The sequence below is a fragment of the Physeter macrocephalus genome, chromosome 12, assembly GCF_002837175.3.
Source record: "Physeter macrocephalus isolate SW-GA chromosome 12, ASM283717v5, whole genome shotgun sequence".
Classification (NCBI taxonomy): Eukaryota; Metazoa; Chordata; class Mammalia; order Artiodactyla; family Physeteridae; genus Physeter; species Physeter macrocephalus.
The window spans coordinates 49,828,523-49,856,134 of record NC_041225.1 but is presented as its reverse complement, the minus strand read 5'-3'; the positions used below and the strand labels follow the sequence as shown (position 1 = coordinate 49,856,134).

The 27,612-nt window shown below is 34.5% G+C and overlaps 1 protein-coding gene across 3 annotated transcripts in view; it reads left to right on the top strand.

Annotated features, from left to right (window-relative positions):
- Positions 1 to 27,612, top strand: part of MEMO1 (mediator of cell motility 1) — a 135,066-nt gene that overhangs the window by 91,839 nt on the left and 15,615 nt on the right. For 2 of the 3 annotated variants that reach the window (XR_008618872.1, XM_024118831.2), the window contains exons 4-6: positions 3,336 to 3,448; positions 5,703 to 5,814; positions 23,237 to 23,379. Coding sequence is in view for 2 of the 3 variants with exons in the window: in XM_024118831.2 (XP_023974599.1) it covers positions 3,336 to 3,448; positions 5,703 to 5,814; positions 23,237 to 23,379 (368 nt within the window). In the remaining variant the exon portion in view is untranslated. The remainder of the gene's footprint in view (positions 1 to 3,335; positions 3,449 to 5,702; positions 5,815 to 23,236; positions 23,380 to 27,612) is intronic. The other variant, XM_055089098.1, reaches the window with a different exon arrangement.

The following is a 27,612-nucleotide window of genomic DNA, read 5'->3' as shown; positions in this document are numbered from 1 at the left end:
GATCCAAGAGGGGAAGAATAACACAAGAAGGGGCCAGTTGATATGAGACTTTAGAACCCATTTTAAGGATTTTGTATTTTATCCTCTGACCAAGAAAAGCCATTGAAAGACTTTTTAAGCTGGGAAGTGATATGGTCTGATTCATGTTTTAGAAAGAGTACTCGGGCTGTTTAAGGAATTTTTAAAATTATACATTTAATTAAGTTCTTTCCCATATTTAGAGTTGCAAAATCTTTTCCTGTTACTAAAACTTTAATTTAAAACCGGAACTCAGAATGTTACTTAGATAGTAACTTGATTTTGATTCATATCTTTCAGAAAAGCTTGCAGGGCAGAAAAAGAATGCCAAAAGGAATCTTCTTTGGGGCCACATGACATTTTATTCTTTAGTTAAAATATCTCCACTTAACCATGAAACACTTTAAAAAAATTACTTGTGTTCCATTATTTAGTATAAGTAGTTGAATATTTATGAGAACAGACACTTAGGTAACTCATGTGTTAGGTGTACAGACTATAGTCCTCGTAGTAAGTAACTCCACAAATGTGGATTCTCTGGAGGTATTATTATATGTGAACTACATTTATTTCTGAAAGAATGCCTACTGATTTTTTTCTATTTTTTTTATATTAAAGGTTTCTTTTACATGTATGGCGACAGTGATTATATGCCAATATTTTAAAGTTACTCTTTTACGACAAAGAACTTTGTAATTAATTAAAGCGAGAGAAAGTGGCATTACTTCCAATGTCTATATTACATTTCTCTCCAAAATATTTGTATGGTCTTGGTGTTTATGGATCTAGCAATCTGGGGGAAAAAATGCATTATCTTTTATTTACACTATTAATTGTCTTATAGCATATAGCTTACACAGAGACTCATTCTGAGATTACTACTTGTTCAATATCCAGTTTCTTTTTTCTTCTTTTCATTGATACCTAGCCTTTTTTGGTTTGTTTTTGGGTATATCACTTTTAAGGGTTTTATATTGATGGGACCTAAATCTCTTTTTTCCTGTTATCTCTCTTAACTAAATGTGGAACTTCACTATGTTGCTTTTGGATGAGTTTCAACCTTTGCGTACACAATTGGGTAATTCAGACTGATGGGACCTCTTTTCCCCACCAGACTTTATCTTTTCATCTAGGTTGGGTCTGACAAAAAGGCAAGCAAGATGAATAGTCACGTATTAGATGAGGCAGTTAGGCTTTCGAAGCTGACCTCAGGTCTTTATTTCTGGAGTAACGCTCATCTTTTAGCCACTGTTAGAAGAACCTTGTTACACTTACCTATGAAATATATCTGTGCCTAGATTGATTTTTAAAAGTCATTTCATATTTTAATTATATATTCTGAATTTCCCAGGAGTGTTCTGATTTTAGTCTATCCCTCTCTCTTTTCATAGAAATACATTCCTCAATCATAAAAATGCTTTTTTTTCTTACTTGATTCTTGATTCATATAATACCTATCCTTAAGCTAGTTTCCTAAGCACTCAGATTTACCATTTTCTATATCCCTCATTAAACTTTAATTTAAAAAATGTGGTGATATTTATGTGCTGTTAAGATACGAGAACATAGTGGTATCTTTTGTTCATTTAGGAATCTATAGATCTAATTTTTTTTTTCTTAAATGGTTATTGAGTTGATCATAGAGATGATGACAAGAAGTGAGTATTAGCAGGGGAGGCGAGGAAAGGGATTATGTTTCTGGCTAGAAATGGCCTGTGAGTGAAGTCTTAAATGTGGGCTCTGAGTGACATCTTGAGGATTGCAACATCTTGAGGAGATTTTGGGACTAAACTGAGAATCACCTTATCCACATCTTTCTTATCCACCCCCGGCCCCCAGCACCCCATATAGCAAGTAAGATTACTGACAATAGGTTAATTTTCTTAGCTGTAATAGAATTCTGTCAAAATAAATATATTGCTAAAGCACACATTCCTTGGCCTGCAAGTTTCTGATGTGAAAGAGATATAGCTCTGTGTCTCAGTCTCTGTGTTTTTGTCCATTAGATGAGCAATGAGTAGCACTTAATTTTCTAGGTATATAGCTTACATATATTCCTTTTTTTCTTATAGTTTTGGTTCTTTTGTGTCTGTAACTTTGTGTGTGTGTGTGTGTGTGTGTGTGTGTGTGTGTGTGTGGTGGGGAAAGTTTTGTTCATGTGAATCTGGGAGAAACAGCGAAAATGGAGAGTTTGGAATTTAGATTATAGAGATGTTTGAGATAAAATGAGAATAAGTTAATTTTACTCTTGATGTTAAGATAAAAGGATTGTAAAGATTTAAGCTACAGTTTAGCCCAGTTCTTTTCTTTAGCCTACAGTGCAAATAACACATAATTAAGTTTCTTTGTTTTTGAGAATGACTTCTACTTGAACGGGAACTGAGAAAGCTTATTACACAGAGTTCTCAACAAGATGCCTTTTTTCTCTGCCATGGAAGAAATGTGGAAATAGCTTTAACAGAATGCTTCTTTGTAATGATATTTTTGATTTTTAGAATTTATACTTTTATGTATTTTTATTAATGTTGTAGGCAAGTTTAGAATTTGTTATTTTGAGATTTTATTTAATAGCTGAAATGTTTAAAATTCAATTAATACAGCTATTGAAAACCTTATGTATCCTAGCCATTGTGAATACAGAGGTGATTTTAAGCATAGTCGGTTGGTTTACCGTAGATAATCAGTAACTAGTATTCCCAGGTGTTAAACATGGTTCTTTTAAAGACCTTCCAACAAAAAAGATAGAGATAAGTAATTGAACTTAATTAACTGAGGAGCAAGTCATTGGTAGGAACATTAGTTTGCTAGTGCTGCCATAACAAACTACCATAAACTAGGTGACTGAAACAACAGAAATGTATTTTCTCACAGTTTTAGATGCTGGAAAAGTCCAAGATGGTTTGGCAGGGTTGGTTTCTTCTTAGGTTTCTTCCTTGGCTTACATATGACTGTCTTCCTGATGCCTCTTCACATGGTCGATCACCTCTCTGTGCATGTGCACCCCTGGTGTCTCTTCCTCTTCTTCTAAGGACACCAGTCATATTGACTTCAGGACTCATGCTAATGACCTCATTTTAACTTAATCACCTCTTTAAAGACCTTACCTCCAAATAGGTTCCATTCTGAGGTACAGGGGTTGAGACTTCAACATATGATTTCAAGAGAACACAGTTTAGCATATAACAGTAGGTAATGAACTCAATCAAGGAAAACAATATTACATGTAATTTTAAAAAATTACTTGTTTTTTCCTTTTTATTTAATAAAGTTTGTGTAGAAGTGCAATTGTTCTGTGTTTTTTATTGTATATCTCCTAGCCGGAGAATTTTCATCCTTGGGCCTTCTCATCATGTGCCCCTTTCTCGATGTGCACTTTCCAGTGTGGATATATATAGGACACCTCTGTATGACCTTCGTATTGACCAAAAGAGTAAGTATATAGAAATTTTATAGCTTGTAAACAGCTGAAGTTTTTACAACTAGGAATTATAAGTTAATTTACAAATAAAATATGAATATCATAGTAATATTTGAATTGTAAAAGTAAAATTTGTTATAACTAATCTGCAAAAAACAAAAACTAAGAAAGAAAATCTTCCAAATGTCTAAAAGACAACTACAGTTTTTCTGCTAGCCACAAAAATCTGTCAGATCCGCTAGTCTTTGGAATGTAGTGGTTACATTTATAATCAGGGAAGTACCATGTACTTGTTGTACCGTGAGACAAGAAATTGGTACCCACAACAACTTGTTGAAACATTTTGGGCATGTTAGTCTTCCTCTGTGTATAACAGTTCCCTCACTGTAAATGGATAATGGTGATAATGACTTTATATCCTCATATATGATTTTTATGGGAAAAAAATTGAGACCGTAGTTGTGAAACTCTGCAAGAAGGGTGCCACATAAATCTTAAGTGCATTTTATTTTTAAAACATATCTATTATTTTGATTTTTAAATAGAATTCTAGAAATCACAGTTTTTATTTAATCATGTCTCATTTTGTACATAATTTAAAAAATACCAAACAATACAGAGACTACTATAACAAATACTCATGTACTTATCATCCACACTTGACTCAGAATTTCCCCTCTTCTGAACTTAATTTGCATTCCCAGAAGTAACCGCATTCATGAACTTGGTGTGTATCCTTCCACTTCATCAAATTATATTTTAAGTACGTTGAGTGTTTTTATTGTTTCAAGAAATTCTTCTGTAGAATGAAGGAAGCCATTTGCAGAGGAAATGATCACCTCTTTTTCTTTAATTTTTAGACCTAAATTTTCATAATTTGGGGTTTTAAGTATTATAGAGTATTAACAATTTGTTGTTAGGATATAGCTTATTAATGAAACTGGACTATTACTAGCCTTACTCCCTGGAATGGTTTTAGGGTACACATTTTTCAAATATTTAAAATGCTTTTAAAATTTTTATTTTTTTCTTCCAGTTCTATAGTTGACATACAGCACTACATAAGTTTAAGTTATACAACATAGTGATTTGACTTTACATACATCATGAAATCATACGTTTAGCAAATAGCTATCATCTCTTATAGATACAAAATTAAAGAAATAGAAAAAAATATTTTTTTCCCTTGTGATGCGAACTCTTAGGATTTACTCTCAACAACTTGTATATAACATACAGCAGTGTTTATATTTATCAAGTTGTACATTACATCCCTAGTACTTACTTATCTTATTACTGGAAGTTTGTACCTTTTTATGACCTTCATTCCCATTCCCCTTTCCTCCGGGACACGCTTTATTTTTAAAACCTTGTTGGGGCATTCAGAAAATTTTGGTTTTGGATAGACTGGCAATGAGGAATGGAGGATTTTTAATCAGGTATAATTTTATAGAAAAAAAAGTCATACCGTTATTTGTTCATTTCTTTGATATTGGTAAACCCATTTAAGGATGTAGTTATAAAAATGCTGGTTTTGTTCAATGATAAAATAAAAATATTCTTATATCTTTTTTTACACATTTTATCATTTTCTTGCTATATATTGATAATATCTAGTTTTAAGTGTAATTCATCAGAAGGATCTGAATTACTAAATCATTTTAAAATTTTAAGATTATTTAAGGCATGGTACTGTGGTAAATTTATATTCCAGTCTATACCACGAGCTTAATTTTTAATGTTGAGGAAAATAGCATTCTCAGTAGGAATTTTCTTTTCTTAGTATGACAGGAACCTGAGGTATAAAACAATAAGTCTGTACATTGTATTAAAAAACAAAACAAAACTCAAAATCTATATTATTAACCTCATGAGTAAGTAGACCAGGGGATTTTTCCATATTTCAGTAAGATTTCTAATCAACTGTTCTTATTAGTATCTACTGATTGAATAAGGTTGAGGATAAGCTTAGACTCAGAGGTGATTTTAGATATAATGAAAGGAACTGATGAAAAATTTAAATTATTATTTTTTATGTAACTATGTAACATATGAAAGTGCTGAATAAATCATTACATGTCTTACTGTTTTGTCTGGTATGTAAAAAGCTAGTTGTTTTTTCCTTTTTTTTAAACTAAAAATGGAGAATATTATGAGGTGCTTTTTGTCTCTTGCCAAAGCATGTAGTTTTGTGTTACTGGGTAGAGTCTCACAGGGTAACGATATACATTAATATATTTGTTTTACTATATTTTGAAATCTCTAGTTTACGGAGAACTGTGGAAGACAGGAATGTTTGAACGAATGTCTCTGCAGACAGATGAAGATGAACACAGTATTGAAATGCATTTGCCTTATACAGCTAAAGCCATGGAAAGGTATATTAATTAATATAAGAAATCCCAGAGAAATCATGGATTTTAATTTCTTTGGAATTATTTTAACTAGGGTGAGATAATCATTAGGGTAAAGAGATTTTAAAATTTTTGTTGAAATGAAATAAAAATTTGGGATTGGATTTTCTGAATGTGGATTGAAGTTGGTTTTGAGTAGTTTGCCTATGAAGGCTTAATGTGTAAAGTGACATGGTTGTCTTATTAGGTAGAAATATTAAAAGAAAAAAACAACAACCCGTGTGTGTGTTTGTGTGTATTGATTTGCCTGTTATCTTATTCATTATACATTCATTTATCTCAGAGTAACAATTACATTCTTTCATGTTACAGTGCTATAAGTAAGTAATCATAAAATTTTAGATTTGGAAGTAACTTTGGAGGTAATTTATTTCAGTCTTAATCAAAGTACACGAATCTCTATTATAAAAGAGATTATTGTATAATAATATATAATAAAAGAGATTAAATATAATATAGATCTGTTATAAAAGAGATCTCTTTTATAAAAAGTGCTTGACAGATTCTTATTTGGTACCTGCTAAAAGGTCTTCTAGTGATAGGGTGTTCACTAGACTATAAGTAGAGTGAAGACAGGGACAATATCTATTTTGTTTTCCACTTATACCCCAGTGCCTAGCACAATGCCTGTCACGTAGTAGTCAGTTAATTTTGGTAAAATGAAAGAATTGTTTTAAGAGCTTTCTTTCTTCTTTTAGGGCAATATCCACATTAGGAAGTTTTCCTTTTATAGGTCACATTTCGCTAATTTTTTCAACCATTTACTTTATATGGACTTAATATTCCATATGTAGTTTGAATAGTTCTAAATATGGTGAGATTATTCCTTCTCTGGTCCTCATTACTGTATTCTCTTAGGAAAATAAGTAGTGCATTATAGGTTTTCAGTAAATATTTGTCAATTAAATGCATTAATGAAGTCTGAGATTATCTAAGCAGTTATTATGCTGATAATGGCTTACCTTACTGTTGTCTGATATACTTGTGGTCAGCTCAAACCCCAAGGCTTTTTTATATACTGTTAAGCTGGATTATTTCTTCTCTTGTACTTTTGTGGTTTATTTCTTTTTAACCCTAAATGTGTTTGTCTCTTCAGTTACTTCTGTTTAATTTTTCCATGTTGCTTTTATTCCATTATTGCAGTTTTGGGGGTTATTTCCACTCTTAATTCTGTTATAAAAGTATTATTTACTTCTCTCAGTCTTATGTTATTCACATCTTTTCACAATGATAACTATGAGGAATTACATAAACCTGAAGAAGTTTCCAAAAACAGTCTGATATTAAATTATAAGCAGTATAATTTTAGGTTAATTGTCTTAATACATTCTAATTCTCTAGAAGTTATTAAACCAATATAGGCTGTTTAACTTTTGGAATCCTAGTGTAATCAGAACATCCCATTCTTCACCTACATAGGACAGTAGAAAACTTTTGTTATTTGCTGAAATGTTTGCGTATTTTGTCAAGAGAAAATATATTTTAGACTTAATAAATTTCAATACAATAGGATGAATAAACTGCCAACAGTATCCTTAAGGAAGCTTTAATAAAATAACAATTTTGTTGTTATTTCAAAAGTAAAACAGGCATAATGTGGAAATTTAGGAAAATAGAAATTTGAAACCAGTGAACAAAATTTTTGTTCATAATTTCCTATTAAATAGTGTTAAATAACCACTTTTAAGTATATCACTTCTCAAAAAAACCTTCCCTACATCTCAGATTACATTAGGATTCCTAATACTGACTCTTAGAAAGTACCCAGTACTTTTCCTTTGTAGTCTTTGCTGCACTCACTACCTGTATCAGTCATTCATTACTGAGTAACAAATTGCCTCAAAGCTTAGTGACTTAAAATCATAGCTATTTTATTGCTCACAATTTTTGGATCAGGAGTTTGAGTAGGGAATACCTTGCTCTGGTCCACAAGATACTGACTGAGATGGCTGGAGTGGGCCTTGAGGATCCAGGATGGCCTTAGTGCTGGCTTTTACTTGAGACACCTCATCTGTTCTCTAGATGGCCTGTTCGTTTACCAACCAGGGCTTTTCTATTTTCTTGGTTTCTCTCTAGAAGGATAGTCTGGATTTCTTTACATGGTGATTCTGGATAACAAGAGAACAAAACCAGAATTTTCTTGGCCCATTAAGGCCTAGGCCTGAAACTACATAGTATCATTTCAACTGCATTTTGTTTTTCAAAGGAGAAATAGATGCCTCCTCTTGATAGGAGGAGTAGCATATGTGTACAGGAGTAGGAGGAATTGTTGGCAGCCATCTTTGCAGACAGACTACCACAATTCTTCCTCTGGTGGACAATTCACATTTCTCCAACATGGAGGACACCCCCAGCTCTCCTAAGATGCCCAGAAATCTCATCCATTTATGATCTCAGGTTTGAAGTCCATTATCTTATGATCTGCATTAGGTTGGGATATGGATGAGGCTCCTTGGGTGTAGCTCTTTTTGATTTGGATACCTGTCAACTAAGAAGGCAGGTCTTCCCCTCACCCTCCCAATACACTCAGTGTACAGTTTTGAGACAAGGGCAGTAAAGCACAATAGTTTCTTCTGTTGCAGAGTGAAAGAATGGGAAGCATGTAGTAGTCTCTGGTCCAAAGCAATTCTGAACTCCAACCAGGAAGTAGAAAATATCCTTGATTATGGCTTGGTTCTGTCTTCTGGTAGTGGCTTCATAATTCATTACAGATGGTTCCTGACTTATGATGGTTCCACTTAAGATTTTTTGGCTTTTTGATGGTGTGAAAGTGATACACGTTAAGTAGAAACTGTACTTCGAATTTTGAGCTTTTCCCAGGCTAGCAATGTGTATGCTTTACTCTCTCATGTTTCTGGGCAGTGGCAGTGAGTCGCAGCACCCAGGCAGCCTCGTGATCACAAGGGTGAACAACCAGTACACTTAAAATCCTCTGTACCAAGACAACCATTCTGTTTTTCATTTTCAGTACAGTATTCAATAAATTACATGAGAGATTCAACACTTTATTATGAAAAAGGCTTCGTGTTAGATGATTTGCCCAACTGTAGACTAATGTAAATGTTCTAAGCACATTTAATGTAGGCTAGGCTAAGCTATGATGTTTGGTAGGTTAGGTGTATTAAATGTATTTTCGACTTACAATGGGTTTATTGAGACTTAACCCCATTGTAAGTTGAGGAAGACCTGTATTATTCTTAGCTCTTGATTGGATCCTTTCGGCTCTTGGCTCTCCTCTCTGAGTCATTTTTACTTTTCCATAAGAAATGGGCCTTGTTTGCATCTAAGTAGCAGTTTTAGTCTGCTTCATGTATGTGACAGTTTAAGAGCCTAAAGGCCTCTTTTCATTTGGAACAGTGTTTTGTTTTGTTTTTTAGTACAAACTGATTGAACTCCTTTAAACACTCTATGGGTTTTCTATACATCAGATTATAAGTGCATTCCATTAGACAAAAGTCACATCCACAGTTCTTTCTGAGACAGGATTCTTTCTACTTTGGATCTCAAGTTAGGGGCCTGGAGTTTCTTAGAAGCCCTTTTACCTGCCTGAGAGAGTATATAAGCACTGTCTTAAGTCTTCCTGAGGTCCTAATACATTTTACAGATGCGTTTTGATTTGATGCCTCTGAGCCCATGTTCTTGGTAGCACTGTGGATTTGATCTTTGTCCTTATGCTGTTTCTTTGACAGTCTTTTGCTATCTGTAGAGGCTAGCGATGAGAAACAGTTATTTTCCAACCAAGCAACTCCTGGCTGGAAATATTTCTTTTAAATTCTGCTTATAATTCTTTAGCTCATGTTTTTCTTCTTGTACCTTCTCATACTTGGCTATAAAGAAGCCATTGACACTTTGAATATTTTGTCTGGAAATCTTCTTAGCTAGATCTGTGGATTCACTATGTGTATTTTTAATCTTCTAAGTTACGTCATATGACAGTTATGCTAATTGTTCTCCCAGTAAATAATATGGATATCCCTATTTCTAGCCTCCTATAGCAGTGTCCTTACGGTTCGTCCAGTGTCCAGGCTCCTTGTTGCCCTTTCAACTTCCACCTATCTCTGTGTCCGCAAAGCCAATATTATATTTTTTAGGTTTCTCTTACCGTAATACACTTTCCAGTTACCATTTTTTGGTCTCAGTTATCTATTGCAGCATGGAATATCACCTTAAAGTACCTTTTTTTTTTTGCTTATGATTCTTTGGGCTAGAAATTTGGTCAGCGATGAGTGGCAACCAGTCATCTGTTTTATCTGTTGAGACAGGTTGACTGAGGCTAGATGTTCCAAGGTGCTCTCACTTTCTGTTTGGGGCTATGATGCAGGTTGTCAGCTGGGCACCTTAGTTCTCATCTTGGTGCTATCTCCACTTGTTACTCTTCCTTCAGGGCCTGTCTCTACACATGGTTTCTCTTTCCTGCTGGACTGTCCTGAAGTACATGGCAGTTCAGGGTAACAAGAATGCAAGTAGAAACTTCTAGGCCTCTTAATATTTAGGCTTGGAACTGGCACAGTATCACTTATGTTGCATTCTACTTGGCAGAGTAAGTTGGTAGGTTAGGTTCAAAGGGAAGGAGAAATTGGCTCTATACCTAATGGGAGGGGTGGCATGAGCATTCAGAAGTGGGAGGAATTTTGGTGATTATATTTGTAGACAACCTGCCACAGTAGCACTGCAGTTAAATAGCTCTTTATTTCCCTTCTCTGGTACTTCCCTAACCTATTCCCTACTCCAGGGCAGCTAGTCTACCCTGTATCTTCTGTACCCATCTCAGTACCTGGTACACAAAAGGATCTCAATAATTAATTGTTGAATAAATTAATAACAATCTATTTTTAATACTTTTATTAAATATTTTTCCAAAAATGAGATCAGATTTTTTTAAATTAAATGCTCTTCATATCATGAACCTATTTCCATGTCATTTTTTAAACTCCTTTTTATTGGGTATATGTAGGACTTTCTAGTATATGTCTTTGTAATACTTCAATTGATCATTTAATTTTAAAACTTTTCCCTCATTTTTCACTACTATAAAAAATTATTACAGGTTAAACAATTAAATATCTATTATTTATAATTCTCTGTTATTTTAAACAGATGTAAAAGTGATATTCATTAGAGGTTATAGAGGAGAAAACATAAAATGACCCATAATCCCCTTGCTCAGTTAATTCTGTTGACATTTAAAAAATGGATGTACATGGTTTAAAAGTGTAAACAACATCAAGAAGCACAAAATGAGCAGTGAAAGCCTCTTTGCTTCTCCTCAACCAGTGTTTACTGACAGTAAAAATTATTATAGATATGCTAACATATATGTATGCGTATATGTTTGTATATATACAATATATGTATAAGGTTTATACATACACATGTTTTTGTGAAAATTAAAACCTGTAAATAGGAGATGATATCTTAAGTATTTTATTCTGATCCTTTTTTCCATATATTATCTTTACGATTGAAATTCATAGTTTTTAGTATTGCATATAATTGCATTTGAGAGAGTTAAGTTCGGTTATGTAGAAATCGTCTATCTTGAAAAAAACTGTTCACTCTTAAAAACATGATCCCACCTCTTCTTTTTCTTTGCATTTTACTCTGTTCAGTTATCTTTCGCCCCTTTTATTCCTTTCTCTATATCATTCCCATTTACTCTATTTACAGTTTAAATTTTTAATTGATTTCTGGGGTAATTTACATACAGTAAAATATGCTCTTTATGACATAGAAGTCTATGAATATTGATAAATGCAGAGTTGTAAATATTCACCACCGTCAAGATATAGAACAATTCCTTTGTCCTAATTTCAGTGCTTTTTTTGTTCAGAAAAATGTGCAAAGTAAATAGAGTTCTTTAGTAACTTTCAAAGTGTTTGAGAAATATGACCCAATAAAAATGTTCATGTTCACTGTAAAAATATCATTATTATCTTTTTAGCCATATAATGCTTTTTGTTACTACTAATATTTTGGAACATGGGCAACTTGAAAGCACAGTACCGTGTATTTAAATCTGTTTCATCTTATGTTTTAGGTTCTAGCCAATCTTAGAAATTCACCATGGTTAGGATTTGGTAACTTAGTACTTATACCATTATATATATTTAGAAAATCTTGATTTTGTATAGTTTATCCAGATTGTTAAACCTAATTCTTGTAATTCTAGTGTTTATTTGTATTAATTATATTTTTGAGTTCCCTGAGTGAGAATGTCAGATGCCTTGTATGAGTGTCGGATGCCTTGTATGGTATTAATTACTATTAACTGAACATTTTTTCTATTTGTAACATCTTATACTAGTATAATACATTTGTGATAATTGATGAACCAATATTGATACATGATTATTAACTGAAGTTCATAGTTTAATTAGGGTTCACTCTTTGTGTTATATAGTTATGGGTTTTGCCAAGTGCCTCATGTCATGTATCTACCATTATAGTACCGTGTAAAATAGTTTTACTGCCCTAAAAATCCCCCGTGCTTTACCTATTCGTCTTCTCCCCCCCCCACCACCATCCAACCCCTGGTAACTGCTGACCTTTTTACTGTCTTCATAGTCATATAGTTTCTAGAATATCATGTAGTTGGAATCATGCAGTATGTAGCCTTTTCAGGTTGGCTTCTTTAACTTAGTAATATATTTTCAAGATTCCTTCATGTCTTTTTATGGCTTGGTAGCTTATTTTTCTTTATGTTGAATAATAGTCCATTTTATGGGTGTATCACAGTGTATCCATTCACCTATTAAGAGATTATTGATATACTTGGATTAATATCTGTTATATTTGTTACCATTTTCTGTTCATTGCCCTTGTTCTTTATTTCTTTTTTGTCTTCCCCTCTTTTTCTTCTTGCTCAGGTTTTAATTGAGCATTTAATATGAGTTCATTTTCTTTCCTCTCTTTGCATATTGATTATACTTCTTTTTACTTTGTTTAGTGGTTGCTTTAAAGTTTACAACATACATTTGCAACTGATGCAAGTGTACTTTCAAGTAACACTGTACTGATTCATGTAGTGTAAGTATCTTATAACAGAGTATTCCCGATTTCTCCTTCCTGTCCGTTATAACATTGTTATCATTCATAAGCTATAATTACCAAACCCATTATTGCTATAATTATTTTGAACAATTGTTATCTGTTAGATCAATTAGGAATAAGAAAAATAAAATGAAATAAACGAAAAATGTTATTTTACATTGTTTTATCCCTCTCTACTGTGCTTCCTTTCTTTTATGTCGATATGAGTTTATGATCTATATCATTTTCCTTGTCTCAGAAGGACTTTTTAGCAGTTTATAGCTCTGATTTTATTTTATTTATTTTAAAATATTAATTTATTTATTTGGCTGTATTGGGTCTTAGTAGTGGCGTGTGGGTTCTTCTCTAGATGTGGCGCGTGGGCTCCAGAGCACACGGGCTCAGTAGTGCGGCGCTCAGGTTTAGTTGCCCCGCAGCATGTGGGATCTTAGTTCCCCAACCAGGGATCGAACCCGTTTCCCCTGCATTGGAAGGCGGATTCTTAACCACTGGACCACCAGGGAAGTCCCTGATTTTATTATTTAAAACTTGTTATTTTGGGTTGGAAAAAGGATTTCTTTTCCTTTACCTTTGTCACCTTCTCAGGAATACACAAGAGACTCCTTTTCCAATGTTTCTGTTAATTGCAGATTAAGAATAATTTATTCATGGGGAGTAATTAAGTAGGCTAGTAAACAAAACTCATTCTGGCCCATAATTGTAATTCCCCCCCCTTCACTTTTACTAGTTATTGATGTAAAGATTTGATTGTTTTTAAGATGACATTTACTCTCAAAATTTAAAAATTTTGGTTAATCTTAATTTTTCTGGTATTAGTAGAGTTGCCTAATTGTGCAAGGAATGACAGGTGATACAAAATAAGTAAATATTGTGTGTTTCCTCAGCATATAGTCTAGTAGGAGAGATAACTGTATATAAATAAATGTAATATAATTCAAAATGTAATAAGTACGATTGAAGAGTTTATAGGAACAGAAAGGGGGATGTAGGTGATAGCTGAGTTAGGGGAGCACAGAAGGCTTTGTAGAGAAGGTGATATTTGAGTGGACTTTGAGGATGGCTATAATTTTCACAGAATGGGGCAGAATTTTTTGAGGGAAAGGGAGTACTGTAAATACAAAGTATAGGAGTAAGAAAGCCCAAGCCTTATTTTAAGAACAGAAAATTATTCGACTTAGCTTGCAGGAGTTGCAGAAGGCTGAGCTAGTAACCGAGATCTGTCTGTAGATGTTTTTTGTTTGGCCTGCATAGTTAGAAAAAGTTTTTTCACAGATATGAATGGTTTTAGTTAGATATTGGTCCTGCCACTTCCTGTTATACCTTATCTGACTTTTCACACATATATGATACCAATGTGGGACTGGAGACATTTGAATAGGTAACTTTGTAGAGTTGTAGAGTAAGAGGGCCAGGATTAGAAAGTTGGAAAGTAGGTTGGGACAGGATTGTGAAGGGCATTGAATGTCATTTTAAGATATTTGTATTTCATTCTATGATTGGTATAGAGCTAGTAAAAGTTCCTCAGCAAAAGAGAGAGATGATTAGAACTTGACTATAAGAGTATTACTCTTTGATGGCGTGATGGTACTGTGAAGGATGGATTAGAATTGGAAGAGGTTGGTAGAAATAGTTTAGAAATCACGGGGGCTTTGAACTAAGGTAGTGGTGGATAGGGTAGCAGACTGAGCAGATTATGGGAGACATTTAAAGGTTAGAATGAGCAAAACTTGGTAAATATTTCTATGTGGTAGAGTAAGATAATTTTAAGATAAGTTTAAGGCCTAAGAGTATACAATTATCAGAGATGGTAAAGCTGTTAAGTTTTAGGTGTAAACCTGGGTGTAATTTTAGGAGAGCATAGGGCATGGAAATGTTGACTTGTTTCTCTCAAAATACTTGAATGTCTCTATAATTCTGACAGCAGACTTGGGCCAATTTATCATAGGACTCTTGCTTCAAATGGTTGAGTTTCCAAAACAGAGTTTAGTACAATTCTCTGGTACCTGAAATATGCCTGCTCTTGTATAACCTTTCTAATCAGTATTCCTACTGGAATGGAAATTCAGAAAGATATAACTTTTGAAATTAGTTTTGATAATCTCATTAGAGTCACTTACCTGATCCAACAGTAAAGATTTATAATGACTTAAATGGTAATTTTAGTTGTCATTGACAGCTAGTTTACCTTCTCCCTTTTTCCTTTTCTTCCCCTTCCCCAGTTTCCCTTTTTCATGAACATAGAAGTTTCCTTTTGAGTATTACCTGTATCCGGAAGAGAGCATTTTTTAGAATTATAGATAGAACATGGAGAATCTCTGGAATAATAAGTACAAATTCTTTGTTGGTCGTAATGGAATAATTTTAGTTTCTATGACCATGAAAAGGATGAGCAAGAGATAGCATAAGACATTTGAGAAGATTGGGATGTATTTTATTTTTATCAGAGTAAAGATTTTTTATATTTACATATGTTTTATCCTCTTTTTTCCCTATGAATATTTTCTGTCTAAAAGAGGAGAGGAGAGTAAATTATATAGTGATATTATTGTGGCAACAGCCTCAGCACCTTAGGGATAAGAATAATTTTTCTTCTGACTGGCTTATTTATTATTAATTTATTTATTTGGTTGCACTGGGTCTTAGTTGCGGCAGGCAGGCTCCTTAGTTGTGGCTTGCCAGCTCCTTAGTTGTGGCATGCAAACTCTTAGTTGCAGCATGCATGTGGGATCTAGTTCCCCCACCAGGGATTGAACCCGGGCCCCCTGCATTGGGAACACGGATTCTTAACCACTGCGCCACCAGGGAAGTGCCTATGATTTTTTTTAAATTCTCACCTGAGAAGCTCTGGACTGCTTCTAAAATCTTTGCGAAGTTGGAACAATTTGTATAGAAAAGAAAATTCTCATGTTCATCAGTGTTGTTCAGGGGAGAAATATTCAGATTAATGCCATAGAAAGAATAAGCAAATAACTATTTGTATACAGTATTTCATCTAGTTTAAAATGTCATCAATTTTAAGATTTCAGTTACTTATATATCACTAATTAAGTAAAAACACTGCCATTTAAATTGTTTTCTTATCACTTAGAATATTCATATTAGAGTTCACATTTTTTCCTTCTGATAAGGACTTTTAAGATCTACTCTTAGCAAGTTTCGAATATTCAATAGTGTTATTAACTATAGCATTAACTGTAGAACTATGTTAGCTACAAATTCACATTTTTATATTAGAATTTTTACATTAGAATTTAGACTTTTTGTGCTCTGTACCATTAAGAGCATTGGTGATATGGTGATTTTTTTTTTTTTAAATATTTATTTATTTATTTATTTGGCTGCCCTGGGTCTCAGTTGCGGCATGTGGGATCTTTTTTTTTTTTTTTGCGGTACGCGGGCCTCTCACTGTTGTGGCCTCTCCCGTTGCAGAGCACAGGCTCCGGACGCGCAGGCTCAGCGGCCATGGCTCACGGGCCCAGCCGCTCCGCGGCATGTGGGATCTTCCCAGACCGGGGCACGAACCCGTGTCCCCTGCATCAGCAGGTGGATTCTCAACCACTGTGCCACCAGGGAAGCCCTGTGGGATCTTTCAGTTGCGGCACGCAGGACCTTTTAGTTGTGGCATGCAGGATCTTTAGTTGTGGCATGTGGGATCTAGTTCCCTGACCAGCGATCGAACCCAGGCCCCCTGCATTGGGAGCGCAGAGTCTTAGCCACTGGACCACCAGGGAAGTCCCGATATTGTTTGTTTGGTTTTTTGTTTGTTTTTTAAAAAAATTTATTTATTTATTTATTTATGGCTGCATTGGGTCTTCGTTGCTGCGCGCGGGCCTTCTCTAGTTGTGGCGAGCGGGGACTACGCTTTGTTGCAGTGCATGGGCTTCTCATTGCGGTGGCTTGTCTTGTTGCAGGGCACAGGCTCTAGGTGCATGGGTTTCAGTGGTTGAGGCATGTGGGCTCGGTAGTTGTGCCGCACAGGCTCTAGAGCGCAGGCTCAGTAGTTGTGGCGCACGGGCCTAGCTGCTCCGTGGCATGTGGGATCTTCCTGGAGCAGGGCTTGAACCCGTGTCCCCTGCATTGGCAGGCGGATTCTTAACCACTGCACCACCAGGGAAGCCCATATTGTTTGTTTTTAAAGAGAGTGCTTCACTGTTGGTTCTGGGATTTCAATTCTCGTTTGTTACACATCTTGGATATAGTAATTTTCTGCAGCACTGGTTAAGGTATAGGACAGAAAAAGAAAGGATAAAACTTTCATCTACATTACTAAAGTGCTCACAAGAGTTTTGCAAGGTAGATTTTATTAACTCTGTTTTAACTGATGACAGTTGAGGCTTAGGATAGGTTAAGTAACCTGGTGCAAGTAGCACAGTTTGCAAGTGGCAAAGATGGATTTTCTTTCTTTCTTTCTTCTTCTTTTTTTAACAGTTTTATTGAAGTTTGAAGTATGAGTGATATCTTGTAAAGCTCATCAACATAAGATTATAGCTCACTGATTTCTGATAAATTTATTGATTTGTGCAGACATCTTACAATCTAGTTTTAAAACAACATTTTTATCACCCAAAAAAGAAACCTTGTGTCCATTTGAGGGCAATTCTTGCTCCCATTTGAGGGCAATTCTTGCTCCCGTTCTCAATCTCAGGCAACCATTTACCTTCTTTCTTTCTCTATAGATTTGTATTTTTTGGAAATTTTAAATAAATGGAATCATACAAAATAGTTTTTTGTGTCTGTCCTTTTTCACTTAGCATACTGTTTTTGAGATTCATCCATGTTGTGGTATGTATCCATGGTTCATTCTTTTTATTGCCAAGTAGTCATTCCATTGTATGAATATGCCACATTTTGTTTAACCATTCACCAGTTGATGGACATTTGGATCATTTTCATTTTTGGCTATTAGGAATAATGATATAAACATTCTTGTACAAGTCTTTATGTGAACATATGTTTTCACTTCTCTTGAATAGTTACTTGGAAATGGAATTGCTGAGTCATATGATAAGTCTGTGTTTTAACTCTTTTAGAAACTGCCAAACTGTTTTTCAAAGTGATGGCATTGTTTTATATTCCAGGAACAATGCATGAGGGTTCTGTTTCTCCACATTCTGGCCAGTACCTGTTATTGTCAGTCTTTTTATTACAACCATTCTGACAGGTGTGTAGTGTAACCTCACTGTGGCGTTAATTTGCATCTCTCCAGTAACTTATGAAGTTGAGCAACTTTTCATATGATTATTAGTCATTCGTGTATCTTCTTTTGTCAAATGTCTATTCATATATTTTGCCCTAGTTTTAATTTGATAATTTATCTTTTTACTGAGTTACAAGATTTTATATATTCTGGACACAGGTTTTTTTTATTCATATATATGATATGCAAAGATTTCCTCCCATTGTATGGCTTGTCTGTTTGTTTTCTTAATGGTGTCTGTTGAAGAGCAAACATTCTTGATGAATTTTTATCTTTTTTTTTTCTTGTATGGATTCTGCTTTTGAATCCAGGGTCACATAGATTTTCTCTTCTTGAATGTGTTCTGCAGACCATATCTGGCCCACAGCTTGTTATTGTAATGTTTTATCGGAACATAGTCACACCCATTTATTTACCTAATGACTATGGCTGCTTTCTCTTTACAGTGACAGTTGAGTAGTTTCTACAGATATTGTATGGCCCAGAAAACCTACAGTATGGCCCATTTCAAAAGATGTTTGCAGAACCCAGTTCTAGATGTGTTACAGTTTTAGCTTATAGTTGTGGCTATTATCCAGTTTGTGTATGGTATGAGGTAAAGGTCTGAGTTCACTTTTTTCCTATGGATACGCAATTATCCCAGTACCATTTGTTGAAAAGTCTATCCTGTAAGTAATGAGTCATTTTCTTTTTGCTGCTTTCAAGATTTTCTCTTTGTCTTTGATTTTCATCAGTTTCATTATGGTGTACCTAGGTTGGGGATCTCTTTATACTTACCTACTTTGGGTTGTGGAGTTTTTTTGATCTGTAGATTAATGTTTTTCATGAAATTTGGAAAGTTTTCAGCCATTATTTTTTTCTAATACTTTTACTGTAACTTTTCTGGGATTCCCATTGTGTGCATCCTTGTATGTTTGATGTTGTATATATTAAGCATAGTTGCCTTTATTTCTTTGAACATATTTATAATAACTTTTAAAATATTTGTCTGCTAAATCTAATATCCGGTCCCATTTGGATACAGCTTCTACTTCCACCCCCACCCCACCCTACCCCCAAGAGTGGGTCACAGGTTCCGTTTTCTTTGACTCACAATTTTTTTCTTGAAACTGGACTTTTTACATATTGGGTTGGTCAAAAAGTTTGTTTGTGTTTTTTCATAGTATCTTACAGAAAAACTGGAACGAACTTTTTAGCCAATCCAATAGTATATTATAGCAACTTTATTCTTTTTTTTAAAACTTTTTATTTTATATTATAGTCAATTAACAATGTTGTGATAGTTTCAGGTGTACAGCAGAGTGGTTCAGTTATACATATACATGTATCTATTCTTTTTCAAATACTTTTCCCATTTAGGTTGTTACATAATATTGAGCAGAGTTCCCTGTACTATACAGTAGGTCCTTGTTGGTTATCCATTTTAAATATAGCAGTGTGTAATGTCAGTCCCAAACTCCCTAACTATCCCTTCCCTTCACTCTTCCCCCCTGGTAATCATAAGTTTGTTCTCTAAGTCTGTGAGTCTGTTTCTGTTTTGTAAATAAGTTCATTTGTACCATTTCTTTTTAAATTCCACATATAAGCGGTATCATACAATATTTCTCTCCCTCTGTCTTACTTCCCTCAATATGACATTCTCTGGATCCATCCATGTTGCTGCAAATGACATTATTTCATTCTTTTTAATGGCTGAGTAATATTCCATTGTATATATGTACCACCCCTTTATCCATTCCTCTGTAGATGGACATTTAGGTTGCTTCCATGTCTTGGCTATCGTAAACAGTGCTGCAGTGAACACTGGGGAGCATGTATCCTTTCGGACCTTGTTTTTCTCTGGGTATATGCCCAGGAGTGGGATTGCAGAATCGTATGGTAGCTCTATTTTTGTTTTTTAAGGAACCTCCATACTGTTCTCCATAGTGGCTGTACCAATTTACATTCCCACAACAGTGTAGGAGGGTTCCTTTCTCTCCACACCCTCTCCAGCATTTATTGTTTGTGGATTTTTTGATGATAACCATTTGACTGGTGTGAGATGATATCTCTTTGTAGTTTTGATTTGCATTTTTCTAATAATTAGTAATGTTGAACATCTTTTCATGTGCCTCTTGGCCATCTGTATGTCTTCTTTGGAGAAATGTCTGTTTAGGTCTTCTGCCCATTTTTTATAGCAACTTTATTCTGATTTTATTAATTTTTTTCTGCAGGTGGTAGTGATGGTGGTGGTGGTTGTTTCATTCATTAATTTTTTTAAAAGTAACTTTCGTGGACTCTGTGGAATTTGTCTCTCTCACAGTATTTGGCTACTGATGTATCTCCTTAGCTTTTAAAAAATTCTTATTTATATATTTTACCCTGGCTTTCTAGAGTTCACCCCTGTATCTGCACTGCTTAGTGCTTAGCTACTGTTTTTTTGGAGGTTGTGCTTGAACATGTTGAGCCTGTATACCTTTCACCCTCTGCTGCTGGATTGTGTATGTTTTGGGGAGCACATATGAAATTTTCAAGTTTGCCTCCTTTGCTTTCTGTTGGATCTTCTCTGGTCTCCCTGTGCATGTGTGGAGGTTTCCAGTCACTCAGGGATGTGTAAGAGCTTGGTGTCTCTCAGGTCTCCACTTACCCTTGTGCTTGCTCTCACCCTCCCAATTACCTGACATTTGGCGAGAGCTTAGGGCCTTACGGACCTCCCCTGCACGCATGTGCTGCCTCCTGTTCAGCCAGGGCACCATCAGGGCATCCTCAGAATATACGAATTTATTCATTCCCTATATGGGTCTCTCCTTTCCCAGACCTCCCTGTTAGATTTCTAGGTAGTCCTCAGGTTTGTGGCTTCCCTCAAATGATATGGTAATTTCAGGCTACAAAAGCTGCAGGATTTTCTGTTTCCTGCTGGGTGTGGGTATTCTGCTCTGTATTCCAAATCAAAGTCAGCTTCCTTCAGCGGTGAAGCTGCTGGTTTTCACAGGCAATCTCACCTTGCTTTCACCGTAATGTTGGTGGAGCAGGGGAGGGAGATAGAGTCAGTTCCTGGTAAGATGCCAGACTTCCACTGTTCTTCCTAAGAAATCAGTTTATTTTTCATGAATAAACTCTTCTCACTGTGTTTTTCGCCCTTGGTTGATTTCCAGAGCACAAAATGGTTGGTTTTTTGACAGTTTTATCCAGTTTTATAATTGTTATTTGAGGGCGAGATTTTATACTCCTTCACTAGGGAAGACCAACTTCACAACTTGCATTCTAAAACCTAGGAATATTACATTTCAAAGCCAAATGCTCTTTTCTCTAAGTCATGCTTTGTGGGGATAGAGAACAACAAGCAATTTTTTTAAAAGAGAAATAACAAAGAGGTGGATGGATGAATCTTGATTCAGAGCTTAGATTTCTAAGTAGTATTAGACTTTTACCTCTGTATAGATAGTTCAGACAGGTTAATTGAATAGTTTGGTGGCTGTTATGGAGAGGAGACGTGTTGTTTGCTCAGAGTGAAGCAACTATTGTTGACAAAGTACTTTTCTTGTAGTATTCCTTACTTCGTAACAGTTTTATGAAAAGGGTATTGTAATTATGATCATTTTACAAATAATATAAATTTTTAGGTTGGTAACTTACCTATGCTCTCAACATTTATTTGTATGTGATAGAAATAGTACTTGAGCCCATTTCTTCTGACTTCTTGTTTTTTATACTCTATATAACTGCTTCCCTACTATGTCATAATTATTTGCAGACTCTTTAATGATCTTAGTGTATTTATTTATGTAGGTAGTACTTGAAGTTAGAACAATTCATAACAATCTTCTTGAATTTTTACTAGAGCTCAAATTCTTTTCTTTCATATGATAATCACTCTTAACTTACTGAAGAGCCCCTATTCGTTCATGCAGTTGTTAAGCAAAGTGGTAAGAATCAGAGAAAGAGATATCCCATGGCAGCTTCCTCTGCCAGCTTCCTCTTTTTTTCTTACTCCATAGATGCAGATTCTGCCCAAGAAGCCCCTGCATTGCAGAGGGACTGGAGATCTGTATGATCTGTTTATTTCGCAATTGACAAGGGTAAGGGGGCCTTTTTGGGGGAGGCGCTTGGGTGCCCTGAATTTAGCTTTATGAAGCTGAGCTAACATTTATTTTGGTATACTTAAACCTAGTATTTTTACAGACCCTTTTATGAATTCTGTTTGTCCTACATCAATTAAGTGCCAGATTATCATATTAAAAAGCATTTATTACAATGATTTTTTAAAAAGTCCTGTTTAGAATAAGTCAGACAAACATGATTCATGCTTCTAAAATTCCAAATCTGGGATCCTTTAGAATATAAATAATATTGAATATATGTAAACAAAATTTCACTACAATGAAAAATTTAAAAGGTCTGTTTCTGTAGCCCGTCACAGTTATTCTTAATTAATCTGCTCTGTTCCTTTTCCATAAATCTTTCAATCTATAGAGTGAAAAAGGGACTTGTGGATATGCCATAAACATTGTGGATGGGCGTGGCGTCTTTTTCTTGCTGCTAGAAATTAATATCTATTTCCTTGAATTCTATGTCCACCCTAGATGCCAGTGAAATTTGAGTTGTATCTTCAGACTGTCCTGTATCTGTTTATTAGTATAGGAGTAAGGTGCATTTGGTGAATCTTACGGGAGCCAAGATAAGTTTTGTAGGTCTCACTTGGCAGGTTTATAGAACAAGTGCCAGAAATGGTGGTATTTATAATCGGATAGAATTAAAATAAGTGAGGAAGAATTTAATACTCTTTTAAAATTACAGAAGCATTGGGCAGAGATGATTGTAGCTTTTATGGGTAGTTGAGAAGACTTGACTTGGTGATGGTTTGATGGGCTTATTTTTATGTTCGAGGATATTGTTAGTAGTAAAATAGCTTTGTTTACCTAAAGAAGTATTGTACATTTCTGTAATTTAAATAGATATTTTTAGTATTCTGTACCTCATATTTTTAAACGGTTTTCTTTAAACATTAATTTATAGATTTTAAGAATTCAGCAATATCATGTATATTATCCATTCCACTATTAATAAATGTTCCACTTTTTAGTGCCAACACATTGGAAAACTATTTTTATTCTTATATTTCTTAAATGACTTTTTTTTTTTCTTTCTGTTTTCTTTAAGCCATAAGGATGAGTTTACCATTATTCCTGTGTTGGTTGGAGCTCTGAGTGAGTCAAAAGAACAGGAATTCGGAAAACTCTTCAGTAAATATCTAGCGGATCCTAGTAATCTCTTTGTGGTTTCTTCTGATTTCTGCCATTGGGGTAAGTTCTAGATTTTAACATTTCATGGTAGATATTATGTACTTGTGGTTAAAGGTATCTTTTCATTCTAAGCTCTGATTTTCAGTTCTTTATCACTTTCGTGGAAAGTTTTACTTTTAGCAACAATGTTTAAAGGTGAATAAAAATAGTCTTTTGGTCATTTAAAAAGGATGAGATTGTAATAGGGGATTATGGATACATTTCCAAAGGCGACTGGTATAATTGGATTCACACTGTGAGGGCATCCTTGCTTAGACACTTAGGTTAGTGGGAGTTAAGATTTTTTAACACCATTTCCAGGTAGAGTTGTGTGATAGATTCTCTGAAGTTAAATTTTTGGTGGATAAAACAAATGTTCTTTAGACCGTAGAAGAGCACGGTGTGCTAGGCAAGTCCTTTTCCACATTTCCTTTTTTGTAATTAGTCTTTTCTTCTTCCTTTTTTTTCCTTTGGTGCTTAATTTTTGCCCATAGTTGCCATCAGTTTAGAGCTACCCTCCAAAGGTTGTAACATGTTAGCTATTAGCACTGTGGTCTAAATTGGTAATGGTTCATAAGGGTAAGGACTCCTAAGAGATTTTTGTTATTATTGTGAATTAAAAGAATAAGGAAGCTTCACAGTGCATAGATCATAAAGGAAGTGAGACATTTATGGATGCCTTGTTTAGTAAATTTTGTTTTTTGAATTCTTTGGATACAATTTGTTCTCATTTATCCATTACTGTTGTAGAATATTTCTGAATCGTATTCCTTTTAGGACATCTCTTTGACTCATTTATTTTAATGGTTTAAGGATGCCATTATCTGTTCATTCTTCAGTTATTTCTTTGATTATAGTAAAAAACATAAGGCACAACACCATAAATTTTCAGATACAGAATGGTCAGAAAAACATCTTTAATGAGATATAAGGAGCCCTCGCTTTTACATGTCTTATCATTGATTGCTGGAGTTGATTCAACATTTATCAGGCCTGGATAGGCTGGTTTCTTCTCTTACCTCATGCTGCACTATGCATGGCCTTGAGATTTCGGTTCAAGAGAACCATCCTCCCTAATGGTCTAGATAAGTATTTCTGTTTAAGGCACTGATTTCTCAGCTGGGGCTGACTGTCACCCCAGGAGACATTTGGAAATGCCTAGAGACATTTTTGGTCATCACAGCTGGGGTGGGGAAGGAGGTGGGGATGCTATTGGCATCTAAGGAGTAGAGTCCAGGAAAGCTGTTAAATAAACATCCTACAATGCACAGGACAGCCCCCCACATCACAGCATTATCCTGCCCCAAATGTTGATAGTGCTCAGGTTGGAAGCCCTGGATTAGGGTATGCATGTAGCTCTGCTGCCTACCTTGTCAAACTCCTTAAGAGGCTCTCAGGGTTCTTTAATAACGAATTCTATTTGCTAGTTGGTTTGCTACCTTTGGCAGAAGTTATTTTTTATGGATATAAGTATATTACTTAGATCTGAGTAGGTAGATGCTTGAAAGAGTTCTTTTCTTGGGAACTTCGAAGTTTAGTAATAAAACTAGGGAGTATCATTTTTGAAAAGAAAGGCTATTTTACTTAGTATTATGAATTTGTGTTGATAGTAAAGCATGTTTTAGAAATTAAAAGTTCCGGAAGCATGTGTCCCCTCCCTCTTCACTTTTAATTAAGGCTCTTATGAATCATTTAAAATCACTTATGATTTAAATAATTTGCTGCCCTGATAGTGTTCTTCCTGGCCCTCCCTCAAGGTTGGCAGCACCTACAACCACAGCATAAATCCACATAAAACATGAGTAGATGTTTTAATATTGCTCTTTTATGTGGACTCATCCTTTTTACCTCATTGATGATTATAAAGCAAATGCTAAGCCACTACTATATTAAGTAGAATGTTGAAAGAGAGAGATGAATTTTGTCTTATATTCTATCTAGGTCCTCAGAATATTATTTAGGCCATTTGATCTCCTGATTTCTTGAAAATTTTGGAATTTAAATTGCAAGATAGAATTTTTTGGTGATAATTACAAAAAAAGAACTCAAAATTTCCAGAGGTTGATAAATGTTAGCTATGGGAATCATCTAGAGACTAAAACATATTTATATTTACATTTGGTGATTAAGTAATGGACCTTTTCCAAGTGTTTATTTTTTCAGTATCACTATCACTAACAATACTCATTAAGTGCTTACTTTGTACTTATGGAAAGCACTGTACTAATTCTTGTTAGGAAATTTGATAGAGGTTTGGGAGTAAGTGGAAAGAGTTACATGGACACTATTCCAAAATTGGTAGACTCCTTTCTACAATAGTAATAGTAACTGTCATTCTTGTAAAATAAGCTTCATTTTCTATTTTATATGCCTGTTGAAATAATATGAATCATTGGCTAGTTATGGGTTAAACTGGTTACTTAGAAATTGTTTCATATTTTTCAAATTCAGGCTTTAGTGGCATTGGTCATCTTTCCTAAATTAATGAGGGGTATATTTCCATCTCAAAAGTCTAGCTTTTTCTCATGACAATAATACTTAGTAGTTTCTTCTTGTTTTAAAGATGCTGTGCAGATTGATCTTACCATACAAAATAATGATGACACTGAATTCTAAGTCATTTCACAGGAAGGATTCATTTCCTCAAGTACTCAGAGATCTTAGAAGTTTCATTGAGTTAGGCTCTTAACACACTCCACATTTCTGAATAGCTGGTTTTTGAAGAAAAATCACTTAATTGATTATGGTACAGTTGATCAATTACTCACATACATACAGTGAAATTTTTTGTTTTTGTTGAATAATAAAGTACTGGCAGTGACGACAGCTTTCATCTCTAGTGGTCATTTCTCTTTATATAATGTCCAGCTTCTGTGGAAAATAAAATGAGAAACTTGATGATAGAGACAGTTAGGAGACCTATATGTGTGTAACTGGAAGGATTTTGCCTTTGTCAACCTTATTTGTTAGCCAATGTGCATTATAAGAATGACTTTTTTTTAAAGGGTATTTTGCTTTAAAGATGTTCATCTTTCAGGTACCGTTTAGCTCTTATTTAGACTTGAAAGAGATATTAGAGAGAGAAAAAATAGAAAGATTAAAATACTCTCAATTTTTCTTTTTGGGCGAGAGAAGCAAAGGGAGAGTTGGGAACCCAGATTCTATTGTGCCCTGTCTTTCTATCCCCTCATTTGAATCACCCCGCCAACCCCCTGTGTTTCAATTCCTGCCTTTTATTTGATCATTAGGTAGTCCAATAGGATGATGTGTCCCTGGTAACGTTTTAATGATCCCACCTCTTTTTACCTTTCCTGCTACTATCAGGAAGAGTGGCATACATTTGCTGCTAGTATTTGACTTTTACCATGGTGAAGTAATGTTGTCCCCATACTTTCTGTACTTACCAAGTTCAACATCCTAGAGGATGGCTCCATGTAAGAGGATTTTGTCTGGACCTATTTTAGTTTTTCTAGTTAGTAGAATTTTTATTCTATTTTCCTGTTTCATTTTTGCCCTTTTCCATATATGCTGTTAATATTTGTGTTTTCCTGATCACCCTGAACTTTATACTTCCAAATTTAGATTATTGACAACTTTCATTAACATAACTTTCAGTTAACTTCTAAGAAGTTTCTGAATGAAACTGGACCTAACAGAAATTGATTCTTTAAAAGTGAGTTCATGCTTCCATTTAATTTTCTTTTTAAATGGTAGTTTTAAGTTCAAATCAGTTTCAATAAATTTATTTGGTAGATGTTAATGATAAATTATATTATTTTGTTAAAATATGAATAGAGTTTACACTACAGTCACTTCAGCAGTTTTGGATTTTTATCTATAAACTTACATTTGTCTAGGTTTATGTAATTTCTTTTTTATAAATATGTGCCACTTATTAAAATTGGCATTCTCCTTCAATATTTATGAAATTTATATCTTTATTCAGATTTCTAGTTTAATATATATTAACCCATGATTATTCATGCATACTCTTCTTCCTTTCTGTTGTTAGTCTCTTGGGTCTGAGGGTATTACTATTTTCTAAATATTTAAATTGGTTTGAGTGTAAGTTAGCTAATTCCTGAAATATATCTTATTCAGGCTTTCACGTTTGTCTTCTCAAATATTGGTACATACTGATTTCACATATTTAGGGTTTTGATCTTTTACAAGTTTGAGATAAAGCCAATAATTTTACATTATAACTAAGACTTCAGAATGAAAGGACTATAGTATTTTGCTTATAAAAATGAT